This window comes from Oxyura jamaicensis, chromosome 22, assembly GCF_011077185.1.
Source record: "Oxyura jamaicensis isolate SHBP4307 breed ruddy duck chromosome 22, BPBGC_Ojam_1.0, whole genome shotgun sequence".
NCBI classification, from domain to species: Eukaryota; Metazoa; Chordata; class Aves; order Anseriformes; family Anatidae; genus Oxyura; species Oxyura jamaicensis.
The window spans coordinates 863,680-873,897 of record NC_048914.1 but is presented as its reverse complement, the minus strand read 5'-3'; the positions used below and the strand labels follow the sequence as shown (position 1 = coordinate 873,897).

Sequence of the window (10,218 nt, the reverse complement as noted above, 5' to 3'; positions counted from 1 at the left end):
TGTAGGGCTTGGAAGAAAAGTTTATTTCAGCAGTTGGTATGGAATTCCATGTCACACAGGCACCCAAACTGGAGTTTCTAACCGTAGTGTTATACAGGAGTCCCACCAGCCAGCGCTGGTGAGATTTACTAAATGACTCCAGTACAAGGCATCCCACTATAAGGCACCAGATGGTGCTGATAAGACATGCTCTGGGGACAGGCCATTCCTTAATGGTACTGCTTCATCCAAAGTAACTGTAATAAATATAAACATGATGATTTACACTCCTGAGTCAAGTAGGACAGACCAAGACTACAGGGCTGACCTGTAACCAGGCCTAGGCCGGCAAGAGTTCTTCCTGATGTCACCAGTGTGACATCCAGTGTGTCCCTATCTTCAAATCTATAGGCAGCTTATACATAAAGCACAACAAGGATGTTAAGGTTCCATACTAACATAGAACAAGTTAAGATTTAAATATGATTGTATTTTACATGATTAATTTTCTTTGGTTTTTAATTATCTTGCAAAAGCTGAAGCAAATCTATATTCTGCACTCTCCCTGTATTGACAAGGTTAATTTTTTGCTCTGCAGCTTCCTACACTGTGTCCAAATTTGGTTCAGCTGGTAAGTTTTGCTGGTAAATGCAAAGGCAGAGGGACAGCTTGTCAGGAAGCAAAAAAAATGTAGATTTGGTTAAAGTGTTCTGTTTAAGATGGGCTTTACTAGCCCAGGCAGTATATAAACAGGTGTTGCGAGCATAAAAGCTTATCGTAAGCATTAAATGGAACTGCCATTATTCAACCAGATCATTAATTAACCTAAGTCAGTATAATTAATAAGCTATTTGGGGAAAAAAAATAGAAAGAGTGAAATCCTTATGATGCTTGCCATCATCCAGGCAATATACCAGGCATCATTTAATCCTCTCCACCACAGAGTCTGAGCAGAACTTTCCTGTAGTCTCCTGAGCAATCTCCCTGGAAAGAAAAGAAAAAAAAAGGAACATGATTAGTTTTACAGCCCTATGAAAGGCTAGATTCTCCCAGCACATACATTCCCCCCCCCCCTTTTTTTTTTCCAGGGTTTGTATCCTTTTTGACAATGAACATTCAAGAACATTTTTGGTACATTATTCGAGTGTCTTCTTAATTTCAGCTGCTCTAAAATACCCAATAGATGTCAAGTAGCCATCTCCTTTAAGCCACTTAGCAAATCCAGCTCTTTGTAACACCAAGAAGTTTACCTTAATGAAGGAGTAGAGAGATTTCCCATACATGGTCAAGAATTCCCTTCTGATATCCAGCATATCTATTTCAGAGCGGGACACCATCACTCGGATCAGCGTGTTGTCATCTGTTCCCAGGCCCTAAAAAGCAATCCAACCACGTACAACTAACTACAAAATGTTTTGGATAAACCAGTGAGAGACACAAAGGTTTTATTGCTCAGTCTTCTGCAGAATCTGTTCCTAATCAGAACATTTTTGTCTTAAAAGTGTGATCCACTAGCAGCTTTCTGCTGAGTAAGAATATTGCTTTGAGCTTCAGGGAAGTCTGAGCTCTTCCAGAAGATCTCAGACTTATTTCCCCATGAACAGTAGAGTTTATCTAATGATTGCTATGATGCTACTGACTTGAGCATGGAAATACAAGCCAAAAAAATATATATAAAAAAATAAAAAAAAGAAATCTCACACTAAAAGCTCTTTACCTTCATGGATTTGTACAATCTTTCAGCAAAATATGCAGGTTTATTGCGCATGCACTTTACTGTAAGAGAGATAAGAACAAGAAATGAAGGTCAATAAAAAGAGGAAGTTTTCCACACATTTTTAGCACCTGGAGGTATTTGTTCTGTGAAGATACAATTAAATGCTGACAAACAGCAGGTGCAATGCAGAGACATCACAGAGACATCATAGAATGGTTTGGGTTGGAAGGGACATCCACAGACAGCGACCTGCTGTGAGCTGACGTCTCTGTGCCTAGTGCACAGCTGTATATTCCTTAATGCTTCAATACTTCCTGACAGCAAATGTCAGCCGCCAAAGCATCACTTGGCCAAGTAAACTATGTGATAAAGCACAACACTTTCTCACCTGATTGTATCTGTAAAGTGTAAAAACAAAACAAAACAAAACAACAAACAAATCATGTCTGCCTCCTGTAGCTATGTAAAGCAGTCAAAGCAAGATGCAACATCTCTAATTATGTAATTACTTTGCAGACAAAGTGTAAAAGCAGGGCACTCACCCACAGCTAGCAAAGCATCTTCAAGGTCTCCTGACATCTCAGATTTAATGCTGTCTGTTATGTCCTTATTAGCAATCCCTCTGTATACATCAAAAACTAGGAGGAAGAATCCATGATAAAAAGTGAGAGAAATTCCTTGCGGCATGAAGCATGCAAACCACAAAGGATCACTTTGCAAGATCAAGCACCTCATATTCTGCATGATCACTGTATCATTACTGCAGCATTGTAAGCTAAATCAGGGCTGTCACATAGAAATAATTCATTTTAATTATTGACTGTGTTTCTAATTGGCCCACCACGGCTGCTAGCATTTTCAAGACCTGCTAGTTAATTATGGCAGCTTAAAAGCTTAGCTTCTTTCCTCTCTGCCCCAATGGGAGTCAAACTTTATCATCTCCAATTTAAAAGCTGGAGCAGCAGCACGTTGTACCTATGTTTTTTTCCCCTCAAGCCCCTTTTAGTCTCAGGAGGGAATAAAACAGCCTGAAAGAAATGGATACAACTGGGCTCTCTCTAGGACACCTGCTGTCTCAGAAGAATCTGCAGGTACTGGACATGTATGAAGCACCTACAAAAGCATCATGCTCAAACAAGGAAGGAAAAAAATATTCCAGGACACTGTGGAGGGTCCTACCTCTTAGCAGGTGACACCTGTTCCGTGTACAGAGGATGGACATAAATTGCACCTCATCTGTTCCCCACTTCTTCTCCCCCGCTTCATACAGGCACTTAAAGACAATGTGAATAGACAAAATAAGGCTAATGGAGAAGACCAGGTGTACATAAGATGAGATTTTTGCTTCCTCGGTGCTTGAGCACTGCTGGCCTGTGGCCTGTCTAGATCACAGATGCTTTCCAACAAATACTGACGAAGCACAGCAACTCTCAACTGAATTGTCATCTCCCCTGCCAAACACCCAGCCTCTTTAGAGATCTCTCATCAGAGCCTCGCAAAGAAGGCTTGAACCATTACCCCATTTCACAGCCTGAGTCACAGAACAGCAAAGAGGCTTCTCTAAGGGTCAAAACTGAGAAGAGAGACCAGGTCTCCACCTAGGGTGCTGCTGTCTAACATAGCTTCAGGTTCACTCTCTTGCCTTGAAAAAAAGAGGTCTTGGAAAAGCAGGGATTCTCCATGCATCACGTAGACACGAATAGACTGTTCTTGCAAGGAAGAAAACTACACACCTGAGCATCTTGGTGAGCAAGGGCATCATCCACATACATCCCCTCATCTCTGTTTCCCTGCAGACATACAAGGACAAAAGACTCAGGTCAGCAAAACAACTACTGGAAGCAATTTTCTATTCAAAAAAAAATTACTGTAGGAGCACAATGGAGTTCTTGAAAGTAAACAGTAGCTTACAACTACAGTGAAATACAGCTCAGACGTGATCGTACTTCTGAGATGAGCAGCAATCCACTTTACCTGGGCCATTTGAAAAAGAGCCCATTGCATTAATGCATGCACAGACTCCTGTCCCTACAGAAGCTGGGTTTGAAAAGCAGGCAAGGGGACACATGAGGTGAAAAGTGAAATAAAAGCCATCACCACTGAACAGAGAGGCATGCCTATCACCCCCATTTCCCCTAGACTGGGCTTACCGTTGCAAGGGACACGAGGACTCTGCGAAACATAGAAGATGTGTCAGAAACAATGTCCTCCTCGAGGGAAGAGCCATATTCTAGAAAGAGCACACACACGGATGGCATCTGTTAGTAACAGGTCCACCTGGATGCTGCCCACAGCATTTGCCAGTCAAAAGCTAGGTAAGTACAGAACTGTGCTCGGGGCTCACCATTACAACTCTCCAGCTGTCATAGTGCTACAGCACCAAATTAAGAACAGAGAGCTTAACACTAGCAATAGATCCATACACCCATAACACCGCACCCCATTTTATCTACACTAATTCAATTTTCAGTGAAGTTCTAGTCCCTGAGGCTGTTAGTGGTCTTGCTGTTGACATCAGTTTCATTCAGAGGTCCTCTCTGGACAAACGGTAATAGCTGGTCTGGCCAATTTGTCGTGCTTAAAGGCTAGTGGACCCCCTCCTTCTTCTCTGTGTACGCATGCTTGCACACGAGATTGACTTTTAGGCAGTATGACAAGGGTCGGCAGCGTGCACTACTTACGAAGCCTGTAGTTCTCATTAATGCGCCGAATCTCCTCATTTGTGCGAGAGGCCAGAATTTCGATCAGGCAACCTTCATCTGTTCCGGCACCCTAGGGAATTGCCAAGACAAGATCCAAGGTGATACCAAAAACTGCTTCTGATGTGCAACCAGGATTCTTCATATAATAGTTAATAATAAACTATTAATTAATAAGAAATTAATTAATCCACATCATACTAACTTGACCAGAACTTAAGCAATACGAAAGGAAGGTTTCCACACCTTCATAGCTCTCTTCAGTTCCAGCACATCGTACATGGTGGTAGGAGTCATCATCCCAATGATCACCGTTTCAAAATTCCCACTCAGCTCAGACTTCAAGTCATCAATCAAATCCTAGAGGGCCAAAAGAGGAGAAAGGAGTTGGGAGAAGGTACAGCCTTTGAGAACAGAAGGAACTAATGCATTCACCACTTTTCTTCAGGCTCTAACCCTCCTTGCATGAACAGTTGCTCTGAGGTGAACACAAAATAAATTTGGCCAGGGAATGGCTCTGCTAACTGGACTGTTATGGAGACTGGATTGTTTTTCACTTTTCACCCAAATGACAACCTAAAAATTGTCCCCATCTCCCAGTTAAAACCACAGTCGCTAATCTCTGCAGACTACCTACCCTGCCGATAGTGCTTTTATAGGTGATCAGAACTTGCTGACGTTGTGAAACGTTTAGTTTGGTCAAGATGTCGATGATGGCATCTTCATCCGTGCCTGAAAGAAACAAATGAAAGCTAGTCTGGCTGCTTGCACAAGCACCAGGAGTGTCCCCTGGCCTTGTGCTATCTTCTGTCCCTTACATAGCCTGCTTCTCTAGGACTGGGACTAGATCTGTCTACAGAAGTGCCTCAACCTGGCCAGCAGCGTGGCAGTACTGCACTGCAGGAGAGACGAGACGAGACTGCCTAAGGATGTTCTTGTGGCCAGACTTGGATTTCAAGTTGGGTTCAAATCTCAGCACGACCAAGTCATTAGATTACTCTCAGTGTGCTCATATCACCTCAGAAATATCAGTGTAGCACCTCAGAACAGGTACAGGGTCCCCAGTCTGTGGGACTACCATCATAAAATACCTATGAGCAGCTTGGAGACAACACTGAGAGAGACCACATACAAATTCACAAATATACAGACAGGCTACCAGCAGTGAAACATTAAAAAAAACACCTTCAGCACACACTGTGGTCATCAGTGCTGACCCCACTCTGACATTACCTACCACCCCTTTGCACTCCTGACTTTGTTTCCATTCAGACACAACCCCCACCGACCAGACTGACTCCGTGTATTTAAGAGCACAGAGGGTGCCAGGATCTACACCACCAGAGGAGGCTGCATTTCAGGGGGCAGGATGCCTGCTTTCATTTCTTTTATTTTTCTTTATTTTCGAAGAGTTTTGGGGTGGGCAGTACAGTGGGGCAATGCAAACAGCTAGTCTTCCCCTCTAACAAACCACTAGGCCAAACACTCTCAGTGCTGGGGGAAAAAAGGTTTAACCATGGAGGGCGATCAACTTACCAAATCCCTTCATAGCCTTCCTTAGTGCCTGTGCTTCCTGCTCAGCACTGAAACTTGAGACCCCCTTGATGGTTGCCTAAAGCCACAGAAAAGGAGTTATCAAAGGCAGACTTACAGTGAGGCATGCATACAGTAGAGTTGAATTGAAAAAAAAAAGACAAAAAATGCAAATACAGCAATAGCAACTAAACTCCACCCACACAAGAGATTTTATATCAGGCTTCCATCCCACCCAAAAGAGAAACAGTCTGTTCTAGAGGGACTTCCCAGGCACATAAGAAAAAAGCCACAAGGACAGAACTACACAGAGAAGATATCTCCGTATTGCTGCCTGCATCATATCTGGTTTGCAAAGCAAAGGCTGGACACCTGACATCTCTGTTCAGACCCTCCAGGGGTCTGAATGTTGGTAGCATTTTTCCATGTAAATACTAAAATAATCTGTTCCCATCAAAGGAGACGGAGCCGGGCTCCTTCCAGCGGTGCCCAGTGCCAGGCCCAGCGGTGCTGGGCACAAACTGGAGCCCAGGAGGCTCCCCCAGAGCATCACGAAGAGTGTCCATGCTGGATGGGTGCTGGAGCCCTGACACAGGTCCCCAGGGAGGTGACGGAGCTTCCTCCTCGGGGTCTTCGTACCCAGCTGGACGTGGTACAGGGCTCTGGGTGGCCCTGCTGGAGCCATGCGGCACCAGAGGGACCGGAGGTGCCCCCAGCCTCCACTGTTCTGTGATTTTGTAATGCCCAGGACGTGCAGTGTTTTGTTCAAAATGGTGATTCACAAACAGGTTCCTCCTGCCTCCTGTCCGGTGCCATCTCTGTGGGATGACCCCGTCTCCTACAGGTGTCTGTTTCCATGAAGAGACAACAGCAAAGCAGTGCTGAACATTCACATTCATGTAGGACAGGCTTTTGAGAACAAGGCATGGGAATAACTACTGTACAGATGACAACCCTGCAGGTTGAACCAGGAAAGAAGAGTATGCCCAGAGAGTTTACCCAAATACTTACCCTGTGAACTAATATCTGATTGGGTTTTCTATTAACTCTCAAAGAGGAAAAGCCCGTACGTGTGGATCATTGACCTCTATTATGAGGAAACAGAGGGAAGTGATAATCTCACCCCCCATAAAAAGACAGTGTTCTTCCTGCTCTATCTACACTCCCCACATTTATCTGATCAGAGCAAACGCCTGGCACATCGTGGTACAGAAAACAAGCACACTCACCATGGCTCTGGCTTTTGGTCAATCTGTTATTGTACAAGTCCCTCGGCAACTCGACAACTGCAAAAACAAAAAGAGGGAGTGTCAGTTTTCTAGCAAATAATTAATACCACTTTGCCACCCATACCACCCTTGTCAGTTAATGGCCCTGGTTAAGTAATCGAGACTGTGAAGTATGATTATAATCAAATAATTTCTCTGAGGTCTTCACCAAACACCCGCTGCCACGACAGCAGCCCTGGGGTGCCTGCCAGATTGTACTGCATGAACAAAGGCTGGCGTGCAGCAGGACAGGGCTGGGGCATTGCTCCACAGAGGCTCTGCCTGAGAGAAGGATGTGGTGCGCCACTCTTTAAGAAATTTCTATGGCTAGTGTGATAGCCTGGCTGAGGTTACAAGGAGAAGCAGTGCTGCGCTGAGAGCAAACACTCAGCTCCCGTCCCCTTCAAAACTTGAGGCTGTGACCTCGCCAGGGGACAGCGTGGAGGTGGGTATGGACACGTGCAGCCCTACCAGCACGCACAGGTATTCCCTGGAAGGCAGAGACAGCCCTGAGGTGCAGAGAAGCATGCCACGGATAAGCTCACTCGAGGACTAGGACAGAAGCATTTTCCCTCTTCCTTAGAAACTGCCGCATTCAACACCTCACTTTGCTGCAATGTGTAATTCCTTGTAGCACTGTGGTTTTAACTATTAAACCTCACCAAAAAAAAAAAAAAAAAGCTTATTTGCCACCTTCCCAGACTTTATTTCCTCTGCTCATACTTTGGTTTTCGTGCGCAGGGCCTGTTCCTGCACACAAACACGCCCAAGGCTTTTCCTGTACCCCTCTCCTACACCCTATGCCCACAGGCTGGCTGTCCAGCATGAGGTCCGGGTCCATCTCCCCGCACCTGGAGTTCAGCACGGCCTGAGCTGCTCTCCTTGCACCGAAGCCCTGCAGCAGCAGCGATGCACGGCTGTCAGATTGCTTCCTGGTCCTGCCCATGGTGCTCCGGAGCTGCTATCAGCGAGCCCAGATCCTTGTGCAAGAGCAGCCGAGTCTGTGCTCACGCTGCACATGACTCTTACAAATCTGGAACACCACCAGGGTGTTGCTGTCCAGGCAAGTTAGCTCGGCACGACATCAGCCACTTAGGTGTTACACACAGGCACTCTTCCGTGCTCTCCTGTTTTTTCTGTACGTTATTACAACATCTGCAGTCAGGCAGCACATGGAAAATTGAGCTTGTTTTCCCTTTCGTGTGATTACAGATATCAGCGGACAAATTATGACCTAGACCGCAGGAAAATCTCTTACAGAAATATGAAGGAAGCTATTTATTTATTTTTTAATTTGCTTTACCCAAAACCTAAATAATGGCTTAGAATTTCACAGAAGCTTTTCCAACAGTTTGACCGTTCAGTTGGTTTGTACACAGAAGCAGAACAAGCTGGTTTAACAAGTAGATTCGATGGCAAAAGAAATGTCAATAAACAAGGAAAAGAGGAAGAGAGGCAGAAAAGTTTTGAGTGAAATACGATGGCAGAAAGAAAACCAAACCGAAGGAAACGATACATGCTTCGGATTCAGGGCAAATGTCCCTGCAATAGGAAACTAAAGCAGAAATAAAACAGAAATGTCACTCTGAATAGTGACTGTATTAAAGATTCCGATTTCTTCATCCAGATTAAACATCCCTGTGAATAAAAAGAGCAGAGCACTGCAAAAGGCAGCGGTGCTAACCCTGCTGTGCAAGCTGGAAAAGCTTTTTTGTTCCAGTGTGTTTGTGTATGTGGTGCCATAAGAAAAAAGGCACTGAAGTTACGGGGAAGCGCTTGGCAGTTTTTTGTCAACTGTCCCTTGGTCCCTTCCCCTGAACACCCTGTACAGGCAGCAGTGTCCCCATCAGCAGCTCAGGCTGGGGCACTGGGAGGATAAAGCTCCCCTGCACGCTCCCTTTGCTAGTGCAGGGAAGAAAGGAACTGCTCGGTCAGATTTGCCACTGCTCTGCCACTTACCACAACTCGTGGCCCACAGCTCAAATGGCAAAAAAACAGCTTCAGGGCTGGAGGAACACTTAACTCTGTGTTGAAGAATTCAATTACGCATGCATAAACCCAGCTAGCAAGGCACCAAGGTGCCTCGGCTAACCCCATCCCGATCACGTTTGCCCCAAACCGGACCGAAGGGCTAGGCTTGCTGACACACCACGCCTGGTGCCCTGCCTTGGAAGGCACTCAAGGCACAGTGGCCAGGTGGCAGAACGCATCCCCTCCCTTATTCCAAGCTCTGCCACAGCCGAGCTTTTTACGGCAGGCTTTATCAGAGAAGCACGGAATTTCTCAGTCTGCACCCTTTAAAAGCAGAATCCAACACAAACATCATTTCTCTGAGAACAGCCAAAATTTTGGCGTGTTCTGGCCGATTCGAACCCAGGCTTGCTCTCAGCCATGTTTCCCTGACCGTGCACTGAGCGCCCACAGCTCCGCAGGACGTAACCCCAAGCCTTTTACCCCAGCCTGGAGCGCAGGCACGCTGCCAGCCCTGCACCCAGGACCCGGGGTGGAAAACCCCAGGGCACCCACTGGGCTCGTCCCTTCGCTGGGGGACACCTCCGACTTCTCCCTGTGCCGGACCAGCCCGCTCCCCCCTTACAGCTGGCCGCCCCCCAGGGATACCCGGGGACCCCCAGGGCTGCCCGGGAACCCCCAGCGAGAGGCAGCGCCCCAAAGCCCCTCTGCGCCCCCCAAACCCCTCCGCAGCGCCCAGCGGGGAGGGCCCGCAGCCGCCACAGGGCGCAGCAGGGCTCGGAAGCCACACGGGGGGCACCGGCCCCGTGCCCGCTTCCCGTGACCGGCCCCCCCCAGACCCCGGCCCGTGCCCTCCGGGGCTGTCCCCGCAGGCCCGGCCCCGGCGCTTCGGCCCGGCCCGGGGCTGCTCCAGGCCCGCGGAGCCGCCCGGAGGAACCGGGGCGGGAGGGGAGGCGCAGAGGGCCCGGCACTCACCGGCAGTCCCGGGGAAGCCTAGGCGGCGGCGGCGGGGAACGGCTGGGCGCGGCTCGGTACGGCCGGGGCAGGGCTC

At 47.3% G+C, this 10,218-nt stretch overlaps 1 protein-coding gene across 1 annotated transcript; it reads right to left on the bottom strand.

Moving 5' to 3' along the window:
* ANXA4 (annexin A4) lies at positions 1-10,218 on the bottom strand. Its single transcript, XM_035345084.1, has 13 exons — positions 10,143-10,218; positions 7,158-7,214; positions 5,932-6,007; positions 5,033-5,127; positions 4,642-4,755; positions 4,378-4,468; positions 3,847-3,926; positions 3,430-3,486; positions 2,876-2,969; positions 2,239-2,334; positions 1,697-1,755; positions 1,230-1,352; positions 1-963 (listed from the first exon to the last, which is right to left on the bottom strand). The coding sequence occupies exons 2-13, from the start codon at positions 7,158-7,160 to the stop codon at positions 904-906; spliced, it is 948 nt and encodes a 315-aa protein (XP_035200975.1). The 5' UTR covers positions 7,161-7,214; positions 10,143-10,218; the 3' UTR covers positions 1-903.

Bases quoted from the DNA above. Each gene is read 5' to 3' on its own strand.
- ANXA4 (XM_035345084.1), bottom strand. The intron at 5,128-5,931 runs GTAAGTTGATCG...TGTTTCTTTCAG, and splicing joins GAAGGCTATGAAGGGATTTG to GCACGGATGAAGATGCCATC. The intron at 2,970-3,429 runs GTGTGTAGTTTT...ATTGTCTTTAAG, and splicing joins TTGCTCACCAAGATGCTCAG to TGCCTGTATGAAGCGGGGGA.